Source organism: Leptidea sinapis, chromosome 19, assembly GCF_905404315.1.
Source record: "Leptidea sinapis chromosome 19, ilLepSina1.1, whole genome shotgun sequence".
Classification (NCBI taxonomy): domain Eukaryota; kingdom Metazoa; phylum Arthropoda; class Insecta; order Lepidoptera; family Pieridae; genus Leptidea; species Leptidea sinapis.
The window spans coordinates 7,598,225-7,618,166 of record NC_066283.1 but is presented as its reverse complement, the minus strand read 5'-3'; the positions used below and the strand labels follow the sequence as shown (position 1 = coordinate 7,618,166).

The following is a 19,942-nucleotide window of genomic DNA, read 5'->3' as shown; positions in this document are numbered from 1 at the left end:
GCTGCTCGCGTCCGGCCTGCACTGGCCCAGCGGACTGGCGCTGCACGCGACCACCATGCAGCTGTACTGGTGAGTGACGCTCGAACGAACACGTGTTAAAGATAAGAGCGGCCCGCGCGGACGGCTCTCTGCGGCTCGAGCTGCTCGCGTCCGGCCTGCACTGGCCCAGCGGACTGGCGCTGCACGCGACCACCATGCAGCTGTACTGGTGAGTGACGCTCGAACGAACACGTGTTAAAGATAAGAGCGGCCCGCGCGGACGGCTCGCTGCGGCGCGAGCTGCTCGCGTCCGGCCTGCACTGGCCCAGCGGACTGGCGCTGCACGCGACCACCATGCAGCTGTACTGGTGAGTGACGCTCGAACGAACACGTGTTAAAGATAAGAGCGGCCCGCGCGGACGGCTCGCTGCGGCGCGAGCTGCTCGCGTCCGGCCTGCACTGGCCCAGCGGACTGGCGCTGCACGCGACCACCATGCAGCTGTACTGGTGAGTGACGCTCGAACGAACACGTGTTAAAGATAAGAGCGGCCCGCGCGGACGGCTCGCTGCGGCGCGAGCTGCTCGCGTCCGGCCTGCACTGGCCCAGCGGACTGGCGCTGCACGCGACCACCATGCAGCTGTACTGGTGAGTGACGCTCGAACGAACACGTGTTAAAGATAAGAGCGGCCCGCGCGGACGGCTCGCTGCGGCGCGAGCTGCTCGCGTCCGGCCTGCACTGGCCCAGCGGACTGGCGCTGCACGCGACCACCATGCAGCTGTACTGGTGAGTGACGCTCGAACGAACACGTGTTAAAGATAAGAGCGGCCCGCGCGGACGGCTCGCTGCGGCGCGAGCTGCTCGCGTCCGGCCTGCACTGGCCCAGCGGACTGGCGCTGCACGCGACCACCATGCAGCTGTACTGGTGAGTGACGCTCGAACGAACACGTGTTAAAGATAAGAGCGGCCCGCGCGGACGGCTCGCTGCGGCGCGAGCTGCTCGCGTCCGGCCTGCACTGGCCCAGCGGACTGGCGCTGCACGCGACCACCATGCAGCTGTACTGGTGAGTGACGCTCGAACGAACACGTGTTAAAGATAAGAGCGGCCCGCGCGGACGGCTCGCTGCGGCGCGAGCTGCTCGCGTCCGGCCTGCACTGGCCCAGCGGACTGGCGCTGCACGCGACCACCATGCAGCTGTACTGGTGAGTGACGCTCGAACGAACACGTGTTAAAGATAAGAGCGGCCCGCGCGGAAGGCTCGCTGCGGCGCGAGCTGCTCGCGTCCGGCCTGCACTGGCCCAGCGGACTGGCGCTGCACGCGACCACCATGCAGCTGTACTGGTGAGTGACGCTCGAACGAACACGTGTTAAAGATAAGAGCGGCCCGCGCGGACGGCTCGCTGCGGCGCGAGCTGCTCGCGTCCTTCCTGCACTGGCCCAGCGGACTGGCGCTGCACGCGACCACCATGCAGCTGTACTGGTGAGTGACGCTCGAACGAACACGTGTTAAAGATAAGAGCGGCCCGCGCGGACGGATCGCTGCGGCGCGAGCTGCTCGCGTCCGGCCTGCACTGGCCCAGCGGACTGGCGCTGCACGCGACCACCATGCAGCTGTACTGGTGAGTGACGCTCGAACGAACACGTGTTAAAGATAAGAGCGGCCTGCGCGGACTTCTCATCAACTTGTCCACATCCTGGTTAAAACTATATAGATTGTAGACCAAGGTGTTTGAATTTCGCAGGTGCGACACGTACCTCAACAAGATTGAACGAATACGCGTGACGTCACAAGGCATGCTGGCGCCAGGCGCGAACCGCGAGCTGCTCGCCGAGCATTCTGATCATTTCCCCTTGCTGAAGCCGTACGGACTCGCTATTGACGGAGGTCTGTTACTACCTGATAAGTCCTTTGATACATATTGGTACAAATAGTAGTTAATGAATATTTCTATTCCTTTATTGTTTAGCTGTCACCTTCGGGCGCTTCTTGCGGTGGCTGGTCGATCCTACAATCTAGAATATTGCCCCATGTTGCTAAAATTTTAAGTTATATGGTATTTTTATAGTTATGTTTACTTTATAATCGTAAATATAATTGCACGCATAATAGCTTTATTTATTTACACTGTGTGTGGATTGATCCATGACTCTAGTACTCAACATCTGTGGTATAATTAATTAATTTACATTTATTTTTTAACTTTTCAAATAGATTGTAATTAAAATAATTTGTAGAGCCATTAAGATTAAGTATATGTTGACTTAAAGGAGTGGCAATTAATTTTGAAAGTGGCAAATAATTCTCAACCATTTCCGGAGTAATGGTAAATGTTAAAATTCTTAACTTTTTCATATCATATTGATTCATTTACTTTTAATAATTTGAGAGTGGTGACGCGTGTTTCTCTGTGACTGCAGACGCGGTGATATGGAGCGAGCACGGTACGGGAGCGTTGCGTCGCGCCCGCGTGCTCGCCGCTGCGGGTGCGAGTGACGCGCGGCTCGTGGACGTTACAGAGCTGCACTCGTTCGCACCGCCGCTCTACGATATCCGGCTGGTGTCGCGGGACGAGAGGATCGGTAACTAATAGTTATTTATGCAACGGTTGTGTAATAAGGGGTTCACACTCATGTGACACTATTATCAATCCACATTCGTGTTTTAATACCTAATTATCAACAGTTGCGTACAAGACTTTTTCTACACCTAGAATATGAATCCTCTAAAAGATTCTGAAACAGTTAGCTTACTGCTAACACTAAAACACCAGTCTTAGCAGTAACCTAATATCATTCATTACTGATTATATACATATAAACTAAGTATTGAAAAAAATATTTATTTTAGTAGTAATTTACATTTTTTGTATAGTGCGATAATTAAAAATCACTCGAATATAATGTCCTTTTGCAGCGTTTAAAATGAATCACTCATTTTTGTAAACAAAACAATAAAATTATCGAAGCAAAATGGCGGGGATTCGAATAACCTACTTTTTTTTTACGGCGCGCGACGTTCTGGTAGTGTGGAACGCGCGTAAATAAAAATGTTCTTTTTTTGAAATTCATACAAATACCACGCATCGAGCAATAAGAATGTGGCTATCTGTTGAAACTCTTTGCGCATGAAGGGATCGAAAAAAAAACTTAGGAGTGTTGTTATGAAATTCAGTACAACATTACAACACTCGTTTGGATGATGTAATGGTTATTAGAACATTGGGTGTTTGAATGTTGGCATTAAGCTGTTGCAGAATCTTTAATAGAGGATTTAAAGCGTGGGTGTAGATAAATATACAAACATATCCGTCAGTTGTTAATCTGGTAATTGTGACATCTTTTATAATTTTAGATATCCATCGACTTTGCTAGCCAAAAGTTATACAAATGATTATCTCTTAGTAATAAAAATGATAAAAAGATTATCATGTATTGCAACTATGTGGTGTGTAATAACTGTGTAGTATTGCGATACCAATACATTATATTTTAAATACAAATAGTCTTGATTACGGCGACGATTTTCTAGAGATTTAATTTTATAAATGTAAAGCCTCTGGCTGTTACATAAACAAGAAACGTTATTTTTGTCTGTGCATATCAGAAAAACAGTAACGGCCTTTTTTATTTATTCCAACGTATCAATATAAATTGTGCTCTTTACGCTCTATTATAGGCGAAAACGTGTGTTCACACAACAACGGAAACTGTGAAGAGCTGTGCCTGTTCGTGGGCGACTCTCATGTGTGTGCGTGCGGAGTGGGGCGGGAACTGGCCGAGGACAAGCGCGCGTGCCGCAATGTGACGCGTGCGGCGCCTGCTCGCTGTCCGCCCGACCAGTTCCACTGTGGACGAGGGTACGTACACACTGATAGCATGGGACAAACACGGGTATTCTCAAACTCCGACCTCTCAGATAAACATAAATGACCAGAAGAGAAGGAAGGGGATATCGATGACATGTCTATTAACTAACTCAGTTTCTGGTAGCGGACACCCCGGTGAATGTGTTTTGAAGTTGTAAATGCGACCCATATAAAATAAATTTATAACATACGCAATTAATATTATAGTCACTCATTGAACGGGATCCCAAAAAAGCTCCTCTAGTGAATGCGAAATCAAACAATCGATACAAGACTAGACATATATTACCGATGTCATTACACTCGCGCATCTTGTCTTCGATAATCTGCATCGGTGACGTTTCAGCAGCTATTGGTTGAAGCGTAATCATTGATTTTTGGGTAAACTTTAGTGTGACCTGGTCATCCACTGAGAGCTCCGTCCCCTCGTGCTCGGCCTTCTTGATGCTCATATATATATCCACTTCAGAATACCGGGGCATTTCTTGGGAAGTACCCTCATCTTCGCTTGGTGTCTTCTTGGCTTTGTCTTTGGGTATCTGAACACTCATAATATTTACAGCTCGGCACTATAGTAATGTTCGGACCACAGCTTTCTGGCGAAATATTGAATCACAAATTTAGAATGACTAAAAAACCTTTTCTTGTTGTTAAAAAATTAATTACAGAACGAAATTTGTGGACTATACAAAGTCTATACAAATAAGTTCACACATATTATAAGTATGTATCGTGTTTTGCGCAGGCGCTGTATCGACGCATCGCTTGCTTGCGACGGGGACGCGGACTGTCCCGACGGGTCCGACGAAGACTCCTCACCCACCGGGCCTTGTGGTAACCCACCAGCTAGATTATCGATTGAATTCAATTAAATGGAATAGGTGGACGAATGAGCGTACAGGTTATGTGATAGTAACTGATCACCGCCTCCTGCATTTGCAACACCACAGGAGTCATAGGTCTTTCAATCACTGGCCTTTAAGGTTAGTGTAAGCGTTTTTCTTCCAAAGTAACCATGTTGTATTGGCTTCAGATGGTGCATCAAGAATGCGGCTACATTTAACTCTTAGGATCACTGCACGTGATGAATGCGGTAGAACACAACTACTACAACAAAAAAAATATAAATAAGAATGTAAACGAATATCTTACTAAATATTTTAGAACAAAACCATCAATCTCTCCCTTGAGGTTCTTCTTTTTTACTCGAGCAATTTTCAGCGTAGAGATTGATTTCGCCAAAAGAGCGCGTAATAAATAAATACCATTTATCTACACCCATGCTTTAAATGAGCGATTCAAGTTTTGACAGCACACCACCGGATATTTTAAACACTGCAAAATAACATAATATTCAAGTGAATTTTAATAATTGCACTATACAAAATGTAAATTACTACTAAAATTAATAATTCTTTCATACTTAGTTTATTTGTATATAATCAGTAAGGGATGATATTAGTTTACTACTAGGGCTGGCCGTTTTAATGTTAGCAGTAAGTTAACTGTTTCAGAATCTTTTAGAGGATTCATATTCTGGGTGTAGATAAAGTCTTGTATGCAACTGTTGATAATTAGGTATTAAATACTCATGTGATACTATTATCACTAACTAACTAACATTCGTGTTTTAATACCCCTTATTACACAACAGTTGCATAAATAACTATTACTCTACAATATTTTTCTTTAAGTGTTGTCATCGTTATATATCAAATAAATCAAGGTAGCATTGTAATTAAGTACGTATCCGTGTTGTGTGCGTGCAGCGAACGTGACGTGTGACGCGACGCAGTACGTGCAGTGCGACACCAACCGCTGCGTCCCGACCACCTGGCTGTGCGACGGACTCAAAGGTGACCTTACCTTATCGCTTCTTTCACCTGCTTCACACATCATATACCTAGTCTTGCCATAAATACTGAAACAAAAAAAATCTATTGCAAATAACATTTATTACTTTTACAGGGTCTTAGTTTAATACATAAATATAAAATAATTTAAAATACAAAAAGCTTATTCAAAGTGGTTTCCATTGGCTACTTACAGTCCTTTGAACGTTGAGGCCATTGATAACTGGCCTTCAATAGTTCTATTGATAGAAGCACGCACTGTTTCTGTGGAAAAATTCTTCACTGCCAATCGTACGGATTGTTTTAGGGACTCCAAATTATCAATGCGTTTAGAGCAAGCCGTACTCTCTAAAACTGACCATAAACCATAATCGGATGAAGATCGGGACTAGACGACGACTCTTCAGCTCTGATGAAGTCCGAAACGTTCGTTTCCAACCAAGACTCTGTAGAGCTCTCTGAGCTTTATGACCCGGCGCCGAGTCTTGCTGGAAGGACCATCTTGGTTATTGAATATGGTGTTCTTAAGGGGCTTCACATACACTTGTGTCAATGTTTTGAAACTTTTTTGACATAAGTATGGCTCAGTCACTCCTTCATAGCTAATACCCCACCAAACCATCACTGAAGTCCGATAGTGCCTACGTTGCACTCTAACGACTAATTGGGAAGCTACCTTAGAACTTGCACAAATACGGTCATTTTGTTTGTAAAAAAGTTGCTCAATTAAAAATTTTCTCATCCGTAAACAACATTTTTCTGTGACCTCCTTTTGCGTACCGCTTCAGTAGTTGTTTCCATTTTACCACCCTATTCTTTTTTTATATTATCAGTTAAGAAATGACCATTACGTCTGTTATAGGCCGCAAATCCTAAGTCATCTTTTAAAATACGCGACATTGTTCAGGGAGCTATTTTCATCTCCCGAGATAAAATCTTTTGCTTTCGGACAAAAATTCTTCGAATTCTTTCTTTTGCTGCTTTGACCACCTTTTTCGTACGAACACTACGTGGACGGCCAGATACTTTTTCTGTCACAAATAGAGGAGGTCCCTTGTACCTATTAATACCGGTACACAAACATTTTACTAATACCAAGCGTATGGAGAGTTTTAAAAATTGCATTTGGCTCCATACCTACTTTGTGTAATGCGATTATATAGCGATTCGGTTCTCTTTATCACCCCACCACATTTTTATGTTGCAAAATATTGAATGAGAAAATTCAATGAACAATCATATAAAAATGACAGATTCCAAATTCAAATGTGATATTTTGTTTATTTTTAATTGTAACAGTATTTGTGGCCAGACTGAGTACATAACACTGTTATAAAGTGACGTGATCTTACGAACCCGAACGACGTTTGTCCAAACCAAGCCGATCCATGTTCACTATGATAAACTATATTATTTAGAGCTGAACCTACATCAACCTAAATACAGCCTCCTAGTTGCGAGATTTGATTGAAAATCAGAGTAAGTTTTGAATATGGGTTTACTCAGATCCGGTCAAGCAGTAAGAGCAAAAGTTATTTGTACAATCTTAGAAAAATTTTAGCATCTTTTTTTTCTTTATTGGTTTAGGGGCTTTTATACGTACGTACATGTCAGCCCCATTATAATCCATCATTAAAAAAACAAAAGAAAAACAAAATTCTGAACTTAACAAACTAAAAAAAAGTTAATAAAAGGAAAAGCAAGTTATATCTACAGTGTTCAACAAATAAGACTTATGGATTCAAACAGACTTATGGCAGCCTTAGATGCAGGACGGGCAAGTATATTTACAAACATGCCCGTATCAAATCTGTTCAAACCCATAAGTCTTAAAATTTTGTCTCTACTAGACTGAAATCGGACAGATCCCTAATTATAGCATCACTAGCAGTGAGATAGCCCCGACTCGTCAACTGATCCTTCATTATATGTCACCATTACAGCTCCATGATAACACAACCCACACGGCTTTAGAAATTTTAACTCTACAATACTTACATTAAGAAGACTTATGATTTTTTATAACATCGATTTAAAAATATTTTAGTAGTATTCTTTTATTTAGTAGTAGTTCTTTGATTAACTCAACATTGGGATGGTAAATAATGTTAATTTTATATCGGTCTAATTGCACGCGTACTAATTCTGTGAAACAAATTTATTACAGTATAAATTATGAAAATCTGCTGAAGCGATATGAGTTAAAAAGTAGTAAGTGTACCTGTTGTAGTAATTAATTGTCTTTACTGCTGTGCCTTTGCGTCAGATTGCCGCGATGGCTCGGACGAGAGTGCGGAGCGGTGCGGGCACGCGACGTGCGGTGCGGCGCAGTTTGCGTGCGAGCAGTCGCGGCGCTGCCTGCCGGCCGCCTGGCGCTGTGACGGAGCGCGCGACTGTGGGCCTCTCGACGACACGGACGAGCGCGGCTGTGGTGAGCTACTGCTGTACTATAATATAACATTCTGCCTAATTCACTTGTCTATCAGGATGTAGACCGTCTCGATATCATTGCTGTGTTGTCTGTCAGAGAGCCGCTCGTGCTCCAGCGCCATGTTCGCGTGCTCGGACGGCGCGGGCGCGTGCGTGCCGTGGGAGTACTACTGCGACGGTCACGCGGACTGCGCGGACGCATCGGACGAGCTGGCGTGCCGCTCGTCGCCGCGGACTACGCCCCGCCCCCGGCCCCGCCCCCACAGGTGACTGATCTTCCTGTCATAACATCAATTATCAAATTGATGAAAACGACACAATTTGTTCTAAGTGTGTCAGCAAATAAAAATCATTTTATCTGATTGTTAAATGACATGTTTATGCAACTGTTCTATTTCGCGTTCCTTATTCCATTAATAATTATCGGAAAACTTGTTTTTGTCTTGTCTTGTGTATATATATATATATATATATATGTATAACTACGTGCAACAAAGCTGTGGAATGAGCTTTGTACGGTGGTTCCGGGACGATACGACATGGGTACCTGAAAAAAAAAGGGTGTACCTCGCCCTTTAAAGCGGGCAACGCTTCGGTGATTCCTCTGGTGTAGCAAGAAAGTGTGGGCCGCGGTGATCACCTAATATCAGGTGACCCGTACGCTCGTTTGTCCTTCTCTTCCATAAAATAGAACCATACGTCATTATCCTCTGTATAATCTACTATACTCTAGTAAGCCTCCTTTGTCGAAGAAGTTTTAATATATTTCTTAAATTTGTGCTCTATGAGGCCTAGTATACTGTGTGGTATTTTATTATAAAATTGATTGCCAAGACCTATGAAACAGCCCTTAACCCAAGCTAACCATTTTTCAAGGCACTTATAGTTTTTTCTTCGATGATATCTTGAATTCGATAATAAGGGTTAGGATGTTTATCAACTTTATTTCCGAAGAGAGCTCTCCTTCATCGCTTCCCAGTAAAACAACAGTGACACGATGGCTGACACAGGTTAAGATATACTAAACCTATTTACTGTTATTACTCCTCCCTCAATATCAAGTTACCTGGTTTTCCAGCGCAGTAGGAACTGTAGATCTAAATAGTCTAAGTTGGGCTTATCATAAAATTATATATTTAATAAAAAATAAATAAAATTTATAATATTTAGTAGGTAATGAAGATATAAATTCGTTTACGGTTCGTATATGTAGTATAATTTGGAAATCCGCTTTCGTTACTCCAGTATATAAAAATGGAAATAAAAATGACATTAAAAATTATAGGTCTATCTCCGAGCTATGTATATTTGCCAAAATCTTTGAACGTATTATTAACACTCAGGTTTACAGCTCTCTTAAATCTACGTTCATACCTGACCAACATGGTTTCATGCAGACTCGGTCGACCACCACTAATCTGTTATCATTTATTGATTACACGACTGTGGATATGGACGGAGGTGGACAAGTAGATGCTATTTTCATTGATTCTAGTAATGCATTTGATCGAATTGATCACTGCATACTGTTATGGAAACTTCTATTTGCCACATGGAAATCTATTCAGATGGTTCACCTCTTATATTGAAAATAGGTCTCAACAAGTTCTTGTCAAAGGCTATGCCTCTTCTTGAAACACTGTTTGTTCTGGAGTGCCACAAGGCTCATTAATAGGCCCTCTATTACTTAATATATTTATTCATGATGTAGGTTCTTGCTTTGAATGTTCTAATTATTTATTGTATACTGATGATTCAGATTGGCAGCTTCTTCAAGCGGATCTAGAAAGATTTGAGGCGTACTTTCTTCTTAATAAACTAGACCTAAACGTGTTAAAATGTCATTAAATTACTTTTTCACGTAACTATAATATAATTGAACACAATTATAAAATAAAGGGCGTTGTTCTTAATTCTGTTAATGAAATTAGAGACCTTGGTTTTACACACACATGACAGTAAACTTACATATGAAAAACACATCGATAATATAGTGAAAAGGCCAAGAAATCTTCTGGATTCATCAAACGAATATGTTCTCAATTTTCTAGCATAAAACTCATTAAAATATTATACTGTTCATATGTTCGGAGCACCCTTGAATATTGTGCTCAGGTTTGGAACCCTCAATATGAAGTTCACATTAATAGACTTGAAAAAATTCAAAACAAATTCTTTAAGATATGTACAATATAGGTGTAATAAATATGATACAGATTATATAATAAGATGTAAAAGGCATCACATACTACCATTACAAATAAGACGTCAAATAGCTGATACAGTTTTTTACTCTAAGTTACTTCACTCTAAGATAGATTCGTCTAAATTAACTTCACAAATTGGTATCAAAGCGCCCAATAACTACACCAGGACAAAATGTACAATATACGTTCCTTATTGCAGTACTAATTACAGGCAACCTTCATATTTTATTAGGTGTCCCCAAGCAATAAATCAGATATTAGCTGACTTGCCTGATTTCGATCTATTTAATACGTCACCAAACGCGTTAAGAGGTAGATTGACGAGGCGTTGGATGAGTGCGTGTTCTCTTGAGTGCTAAATACCTGAATACCATACCATACCATTCATTTTGTCTTCGTGTATTATAACTATATAGTTTTATTGTGTTACTTCTTGATTTTTTTGTATTTTTGTTCATTATTTCTAACACGCTTATATGCGAAAACTGTCAAATGGTAAATAGATGTATACTTTTTTTTAACATATTTATATCATGTAATACTGTTTGTTTTAAATAATAGAATAAAAAATAAGTAAAATAATAAAATAAAATAATTGAAGCTCGACATTCATATTCTAGTTCATCAAACGAAACGGAGCGGGGTGGGGCTTCTGTCGCGGGCGGGCCGCTGTGTGAGGAGCACGAATTCCAGTGCGCCAACGGAGAGTGCATCAGGAAGGTAAGAGAATCAGCTGTTAATCAAACTTATTGATTCTTGTTTACATCACTTACTCCTTAACCGCGTTTTATTTTCATGTCACGATCGCAGTGAGATCCAATGTGTATAAGTGGTACAGTTCACTAAGTGAAATGATGTTGTGTTATGTTCTTATTATTATTTGTAGTGTTAAAATATAACGATAGATGACTCTGTCTGACTATTAGCTCGCGCTATCGTTTGTCTTTTTGTTATTTGTAAATTGAAGACGAATCAATGTGAGGTTGGTTGTTGTTATTTTACTAGATTAGGCCAGTACTGTAAATGTGTGTACCATTCAACCCACCTGTGGTTTAGTGCAATAAATTCTCAAAGTAGTGCAATGTGTTATTGTATACGGCTACTTAGAGAGTTTCGTGTTTGGTACTACGATACGGGTTGTACACAATGTAGCTAGTTCCGGCGTCGGGCTCTCAGTGACCATCAGGGGTGGGACAGACGCCTTATAGTGACGTTTTCAGAAGACTGTAGTGCCATGTGTTAGTTGGCCCGAAAATGAAAGCTTTGTCAGCTGTCACTCGCTTTGAAACCTTTCAACTTTTTTTTATTTGTGTCACTGCCCACTGGTCATAAAATGGCGGCTACTTCTAGCGTTTGCATTTGTATGTAGCTCTCGTGTTCCATTTTGCATATTTACACTACTAAATCTATCCTTTATGTTCTATGTTGTGGCAAAATTAAATAACTTACTCTACGAGCAATTTCAACATGGTAAAAAATTGCAATACCTGCATTAAAAAGTAGAGTTAGTTATTTAATTGCGTCACAACTAAATGAATTTTATAATTTCGAGCTTATATATAGTTATTTTCGGGTCCAATCTCCAGATGGCGCTAGTGTTCAAATAGACAACTCATAATGCGTAGAGAGGGCTCTCTTTTCTCTATATATTATTATACTCTTTGGTGACCACACTTGATTGTCACAGGAGTTCCGTTGCGACGCGCGCGTGGATTGTCTGGACGGGTCGGACGAGGCGAAGTGCGCCAACGTGGCGGGCGGCCCGCCCCCGCCTCGTCCCGCTCCTGCCCCCGCCGACTCATGCGCGTGGCCCGCGTTGCGCTGCGACAACGGCACTCGCTGTGTGCCGCTGTTGCAGCTGTGTGACGGCGTGTCAGACTGCGCTGACGGCGCTGACGAGGCTGACCGCTGTGGTCAGTGATGGGTTATCAAGTTTATTGTGCTTACTTACCCATTTTTGTGATAGTACCTACGTGGGCCGCAAAAGGTGCCCGAAATGGGAAAGATATACTTAAAGTCTAAATTCATTGTTACTAATAATATTCAACTAGCTGAACTCTGCCGTTAAATAGTTGAAAACTATGCTCGAAAGTATTAATTCATTGTTACTAATAATATTCAACTAGCTGAACTCTGCCGTTAAATAGTTGAAAATTATGCTCGAAAGTATTAATTCATGGTGATATATAGTAGCGATTTTCAAAATGACACCACAATGTTAAAACACGTGACAGTCGCATAAAATAAACTGTATTCTACACCCAGAGTTTCAGTTTCAAATTTTATAATATTTAAAAAGGGTATATATGTAGTATTATTTCACACGTTATTATATTGGTAACTCAGTATAAAAAGGGTTCCAAATTAACATTATGGTGTTGATTACGAGCTGTGTTTACGTTGTGGTGTTTAAGAGATCTTGTTGGCTTAGTATTTGTGTTGCATATTTTTCTTATATAAAGTTAGTTATGTTATATATTTAAAAAACATAAAAGAATATCTGATAAATAATTTAAAAATGGTTAAAGTGAAGTGCACGTTGTAGCGTTTCTGTATCGCATGGAGAAGTGTTTTGATCTTAGCGATGTATGTTGAACGAGACCGCTCGTTGTGTGTTAGGCGAGCCGATGTGTGCGGTGTCAGCGTGCTCGCACACGTGTCGTCCGACGCCGGGCGGGCCCGCCTGCACGTGTCCGCCGCACCTGGAGCTGCGGCCCGACCGCCGCACGTGTCGGCCGCACCACGCCTGCGCCGACTGGGGCGTGTGCTCGCAGGTACGTACGTGACGCCCCGCCCGCCACTACCCGCCCCGCCTCGTACTAACACCACGTCGTGTTACAGACATGCCAGCCACAGAAAAGCCGCTACAAGTGCACGTGCTACGACGGCTACCAGCTTGCAGATGACGGCTTCACCTGCAAGAGTATCGGTAACGACCACATTATACTTTAATTATTATTGTACATTTCTAAAATTATTTTAGTAAAAATATATTAATATACATTGTTTTGCCCTAAAATAAGTGATGGTTGTCTTTTTCGGCCGCTGTCATTTCTGCTCTCTGGTGCGGGACTTGCCGCAAGGATGTTAGAGTGACTCGATATGTGCAGAGGGCGGGCCGGGCCTGCTGGTGTTCAGCAACCGGCGCGAGGTGCGCGCGGTGCAGCTGGGGTCGCTGGCGTCGCGCGCGCTGCTGTCGTCGCTCAAGAACACCATCGGGCTGGACTGGCGCCGCGGGTCGCAGTCCTCGCAGTCCTCGCAATCCTCACAATCCTCGCAGCCCGCCGCGCTCTACTGGACCGACGTGTTGGACGACGCCATCTACCGCGGCCTGCTCGTCGACAACTGTGAGTCATCATCATTGTATCAGCCGGATAGTCGTCCACTGCTCGGCAAATGCCTCCTTAAAAGATCTCTACGACGATCGGTCCTGCGCTGACATCATCCAACGAATCCCAGCTATCTTGACCAGATTGTGAAAAGCGTGTAGTGTCGCACAAAATTATCACCCCATCTCTAATGACCAAGGAATACAAAGAACGGAGGATGGGCGGCAGCATCCTCCCGAGAGAGGATCACAATCTAATGCGATTGCCAACCCGCCTGCGAAGCGTGGCGATTATGACAAAAACCCCCCAAATGACAGACACTGTCAGGCTCCAAATGAAAGCTCCCAGTCCTCAACGGCCCAGCTCGTGGTGTCCGCAGAAGCAGCCACGTAAGTGACGGGGCGCGGATACTGAGAATGCCCGGGTTCGGCAAGACTACCAGAAACTGTGAGTGTAAACTCACCAATCTGTGTACACGTGTAGTTTCTCAAATAATTCTTTGTACAAAATTTATGAACGGCATAAAATGTGATATTCGGGTGTGATAAGAGTGTCGGTTGCAGCTCTGAACGACATCAAGGCGGTGGTGCAGGGAGGCCTCTCGAGTGCGGAGGGCCTGGCCGTCGACTGGGTGGCAGGCAACCTGTACTGGATTGAGAGCAGCCTGCAACAGATCGAGGTGACTCTAGAAAAAAAAACACTATTTCTATCCTTTCTATTTCTTTTCTATTCCTTAAAGGCTGGCAACGCTCCTGTGATTCCTCTGGTGTTGCAAGAGAATATGGGCGGCGATGATCACTTAACACAATGGATTTTATTAAAGACCCCTGTGTTATAAGCTATTTTTGTTTTTCACAAAGCTCACTTCCTCCCTTTTTTCTCGGTGGCTTTGATATTTAAATTTTTGATAAGTCTGGACGTTGAATGATTCTTAGTCTATTGTATTCACAAATTGAGGATTTCTACACTTTACTACACTATCAAAGTTTTAAATTAAAAATTAAACAGTTTTTGTTAAATCATCAGAAACAAGAGGAAACACTGAGACATGACACCAGTACTTTATAAAAGTATTCTACCTAATATTTTTATTTATTTTATTTATTACAATGTACAAGAATAGTTCTAGACTCACCAAACATTGTTTTCTCCATTATCTTTGTGAGGTGAAGCTAGTTTCAATTCAAAACATAAACTCTCAATTCTAATTAGATCTTTAAATATATAATTTAGGCAGTTGTCAACTGACAACTGCTAACAGCCAAGTATAAATAACTATTTATACTTGGCTGTTAGCAGTTTTATGAACTATAATGTTGATTGTTATACATATGCATTTTTTTTGGAATAAATTATAATAGACAGTTGACGTAACAAGCAACGAACAGAAATTATCAATTTATTTAGATGCGGTCACTGAGTATACAAGTAGAACGTTCTAACTCATTCATTGCCCATCGTTAATTATATCAGATCGAAACACTTAAGAAATTAATTTTAAATTAAATTACATTATGTAAGTTTATAGGATTTAGTTTTTATACCACGTTACTTTTAGTTTCCTACCATTAAAAAGTTTTGCTTTTATTTTATATCAAAAATATTTTTTCGTGACGTCACAAAATGGCCCAACGGAAGATCAGCGTTGGTTTTCAAACCAGAAAACATGCTAAGTTGGGGCCATTTTTTGAATCGTATATTTCGTTTCAGTCTTTTTGTTTTTGCTTGTTTATACTTATACATTTCAAAATAATAAAAAAATCTTTCCTTCTTCTTTCTTGAGTACTTCCAAACTAGACAGCCGCCCAGACTTAAAACTCTTGTAAGTGCCACATAAGCTTGTCATACAAACACCAACTACATAAATAACTTTGTTTTTCTCTTTTTCTTTTCTATATTTTTTATATGGGATAACAAAGTTATTTATGCAGTTAAATAGAGACAATAAATCGTAATTAACTCCGACATCTATGTAATAATAAAAAAGTAAGCAATAGAAATGATAATAATAGGAGGTTACATCTTTCAACTTACAAAAAATTGCAAATCGTCTGCGTATGCTTGACTTTTCATTTTATAGAAATAAAAAAAAACAGATTCTATTGGTACATTAAATTGTATATCATTTCAAGTACATCAACTCGACTTAAAGCAAAACCTTTCTGTTTACCGGTTATGAAAACTAATATTGGACGAAATGCACCTTGTTCTTGTACCTCATACAACTTAATAATTTAGCACTCCGTTACTCCCTAGCAAAAAAATACTCTCTAATTACTTTTAAAAATAAAACTAATATTATTATGTAAGCATAAAAAAATTATAAACAAACAACAACAAAACAAATTATAAATTTAACCTTTTAATTGAAATAAAAGAGAAAAAAAACTACTTATTTGATATTTTAATTGTACCGCTAGGTGTCACGTGAGGACGGTCGTTACCGGCGTACTCTTATCGCCGGCGATATGGACAGCCCTCGCGCTCTCGCCCTCGACCCCAGGAAAGGTAAGACGATCCTACATACAATGAGTATTAATTAGATCCTTTATATTATATCTAAGCGTAAAAATTTTATTTGAACAAACTGGGGTTCTAAAGGGAACCCTAGCTTAATAGTCAGGGCAAAGAGATTAAAACGCATAAAGAGGACAACTAGACCAAAATTGAAATCGAATTTGGTGTTGTATTTAGAGAGGCTTTTCCAGTGTGAAGTCTCTCACTCCTTGTCCACGAATCTTGCTGCTAGTACCTGAATATAAGCCGCTTCAGCCTAGAAAATTTAAGAAAGAAAAGTAAGCCTGAGAAAGTTCTTTTCTGTGACTGTTAAGTATACTCTGTTAGCTTCTATTTAATTATTCTATTTCTTGCTTGATATTTTCCAATTTTATGTTTGTGTACATCAGTTCGTTGCCAAATCAGTTTGTAACTTGCCAAGGAATATTAAACATGTGTGTGTGTGTTTTTCTTTGGAACCAGTATCTCTATGTAGCTGGTAAATAAAGACTAAATGCCTAAATTTGTAAGTTGTAAGAAACGCTAAGGATATAAATAATATTATCAGTAGTTAGTTAATTTAAAAAAATTGCAAGGTTTCCTGTTTTGGAGTGACTGGGAGCAGAGCGCGCCCCGTATCGAGCGCGCGTCCATGGCGGGCCGCGAGCGGACACGCGTGGTGCGGGTGGACGCTCTGGGGGACGGCGCCTGGCCCAACGGCATCTCGCTCGACCACCGCGCAGAACGACTGTACTGGATCGATGCCAGGTGCGTGCCCCTGCTGCCTTCCTCTACTTCTGTCTTTCGGTAACTGTGGCCTGCTGTAACGCTGACTCACTTCGCAGGTCTGACTCCATCCACACGACGACCTACTCTGGCGACGACCACCGCGAGGTACTGCGCGGGCATGCGTCGCTGTCGCATCCTTTTGCGATCACCGTCTTCGAGTCGCACGTCTACTGGACTGATTGGCGCTCCAAAAGTGTGCTGCGCGCCAACAAGTTTGACGGCTCCGACGTCACCGTCATCCAGCGCACGCTCACGCAGCCGTTCGACCTCAAGGTGGGCGGGACACTAATTTGTGACGGCGCAGTCGCCGCCAGTGGATCTCACGGTGAGTTTTGTGTTTCAGGTGATCCACCCGAGCAGGCAACCTCTGATGGAACACAGCCCGTGCGGGAACAACAACGGAAACTGCTCACACTTGTGTCTCATCCACTCGCCTACAGAGCGCGTGTGCGCCTGTCCGTATCTCATGAGCCTCGCGCCGGACCAGCGCACCTGCCGATGTACGTAAGCTCCCCGGCCCCGGTCGTCGGCCGCTCGCGTGTCGCTAACGTCGCCGTGTGGTTGCAGCGGGCGAGCTGGTGCTGCTGGTGGGCGTGGCGGGCGCCGTGCGCGGCCTCGAGCTGCGCGGGGGCGGCCGCCAGCTGGCGCCCACGCTGGCCGGCCCGCTGCTCAGCACGCCGGCCGCGCTGCGCTACTTCGCCGCGGAGCACGCGCTCTACTGGCCCGACACGGACGTGAGTGCGAGCCCGCTCCGCCGGTGACCTCCTGGCGCGGACCGGCTCTGACGGCGTGTCGTTCATTCGCGTGTTGCAGACGAACGAGATAAAGCGCGCGAACATCGGCGGCGGCGGCGTGACCGTGGTGGCGGACAGCGGCGTGGCGGCGCCGCGCGCGCTGGCGCTGGACTGGCTGGCGCGCGTGCTGTACTTCGTGGTGCGCGGCCAGCTGGCGGCGGCGGGGCTGCGCGGCGAGCGGGTGGTGCGGCTGTACGCGCCCGCGCCCGCCGAGATCACGGCCTTGGCCTCGCACCCGCTGCGGTACGAGCGCTTCCTGCACGGGTCCCGCCGCGACCGTCACGTGTCAACTAATTTGTCCGTTGTGTGCGCAGCGGGGAGATCTACTGGGCCATATCGGAGCGCGGCGCGGAGAAGATCGTGCGCGCTCGCGGGGACGCAACCGCCCGCACGACGCTCGCTGACAACAACAGTGATGTGCATTTTGGCGGCGTCACAGGTGACAAAATTCATATATAATGCACCCGTCGCAACAATGTCGCGAAATTTATTAACCTATGGCATTCACGTAATATACAGCATGACTTGTTAGACACTGACGATCTAAGCGGACGAGATATTTGGCGGTTTGTGGCAAATCTAATTTTAATAATAATTTTTGTTATACAAAAAACTAACCAGTGGGACTCCCTTTGCACAGAATGCCGGCTAGATTATGGGTACCATAAAGGCGCCTATTTCTGCCGTGAAGCAGTAATATGTAAGCATTAATGTGTTTCGGTCCGAAGGGCGCCGTAGCTAGTAAAATTACTAGGCAAATGAGACTTAACATCTTATGACTCAAGGTGACGAGCGCTATTGTAATACCGCGCAGAATTTTTGGGATTTCAAGAATACTGAGCGGCACTGCATTGTAATGTCCAAGGCGTATTAATTACCTTCAGCTGAACGTCCTGCTCGTCTCGTCTCTTATTTCCATAAAAAAGTAAGAAATATATTTTAAGTATTGAACTAAATTGGCAAATAAACTTTGTTATTTTGTTCCTAGAACAGTCAGGTAAATAACACACTAATGCCATAGAATATATAATAGTACAGTGAGATACTAATGCGATAACCTATGTATCATGTAACAAACAAAACAAACAATTTGTTAGTGTTATTGAAACTATACTTCTTTAAGCGCGTTGTTTAACAGGTTGAAGTTGATTCCTTAAATTTTCTAAGGTTTGCGTCATTCGTAATATTTTTTTGTTTGGTTTCTTCGTCCATTATTAGGACAGGCAAAGGGTTCAAGCCCATACAGCCGTATTCATTATTTAATAATTAATTGTCAAAGCCATCTTTGCAAGGTTTTTATAAAATTGTTCTTTCTAAATACGTAGAATAGCACGAGGAATAACTCATTTTAATGATTTTTGCTTCGTTAGACCAAAGAAGTATAACTTCTTGCGTGCATACATAAGTACACACACACATTTTTTTTAAATATATTTATTATAATTATATTATTTATAATTTTTATAATAATTATTATTAAATAAATTTCTTAGTGCGTGTTTAGCCTAACATGAAATGTTAATGTAATATGTAGCTCTGGAGTGGTGTGGTGTGTACAGGTCTGGCGGTAGACACGGCTCGCTCCACACTGTACTGGGTCAACGCGGCCTCCGCCACCATCCAGTACGTGGACCTGCGCACGGCCCGCCTCGCCACGGTTCGTGCACGATGCACGACGCACCAACTACTGCGCATGGTGCATGACGCACGCAGGCATGGCATGACTCAGCTTTAAGGGTGCCGAGTAATGGGCTGGTTTTTATATGGGCTAATATTCATTTATTTATTGGAACGCCAACAGTAGACATACATGCAATGATTATGACTATATATAATCTAGTATATACGTTTTATTAAAGGAGCTTATGAAATCATAATTAATTATTTCCACGGGGGGAATATGACAAGACTTTTTATTAGATTCAAATGATCAATAAAAAATGAATTCAAATTATTGTGTCATTATGTTAGAGCAAGTGTTAATGCCAGTCCTTGCTATACACAGGTATCACTAAAGGTGTGCTACGAATTTGCCCCTGCGGCTGACGCATGTTTAGGTTAAATCACCTGTCACTAATTTTGTCCAAATCACGCGGTCCCGATACAGCTATAGTCTAGCTAACGAAAGCTGAACCTGTAAATAAAAAAAAACCTTCATATGGTATTACCAACTTAAGTAGGAACAAATAATTTGGATAC

General features: G+C 42.8%; 1 protein-coding gene and 1 long non-coding RNA gene across 2 annotated transcripts; both read left to right on the top strand.

Annotated features, from left to right (window-relative positions):
• The first annotated feature begins 1,410 nt into the window (after window positions 1-1,410).
• On the top strand, window positions 1,411-17,710 carry LOC126969700 (prolow-density lipoprotein receptor-related protein 1-like). Its single transcript, XM_050815247.1, has 19 exons — window positions 1,411-1,459; window positions 1,722-1,864; window positions 2,398-2,559; window positions 3,656-3,836; window positions 4,591-4,679; window positions 5,615-5,701; window positions 7,965-8,129; window positions 8,226-8,394; window positions 10,956-11,055; window positions 12,023-12,248; window positions 12,955-13,109; window positions 13,177-13,264; window positions 13,446-13,682; window positions 14,228-14,343; window positions 16,085-16,172; window positions 16,757-16,928; window positions 17,006-17,222; window positions 17,293-17,449; window positions 17,517-17,710. The coding sequence occupies exons 1-19, from the start codon at window positions 1,446-1,448 to the stop codon at window positions 17,708-17,710; spliced, it is 2,760 nt and encodes a 919-aa protein (XP_050671204.1). The 5' UTR covers window positions 1,411-1,445.
• A 165-nt stretch (window positions 17,711-17,875) lies between these two features.
• LOC126969818 (uncharacterized) lies at window positions 17,876-19,485 on the top strand. Its single transcript, XR_007730460.1, has 3 exons — window positions 17,876-17,986; window positions 18,058-18,182; window positions 19,303-19,485. It is a non-coding gene; the product is annotated as an uncharacterized LOC126969818 (long non-coding RNA).
• The last annotated feature ends 457 nt before the right edge of the window (window positions 19,486-19,942 follow it).

Coding starts and splice junctions, on each gene's coding strand:
- LOC126969700 (XM_050815247.1), top strand. Junction 8,395..10,955: donor CCCCGGCCCCGCCCCCACAG/GTGACTGATCTT, acceptor TTCATATTCTAG/TTCATCAAACGAAACGGAGC. Junction 17,450..17,516: donor GGACCAGCGCACCTGCCGAT/GTACGTAAGCTC, acceptor GTGTGGTTGCAG/CGGGCGAGCTGGTGCTGCTG.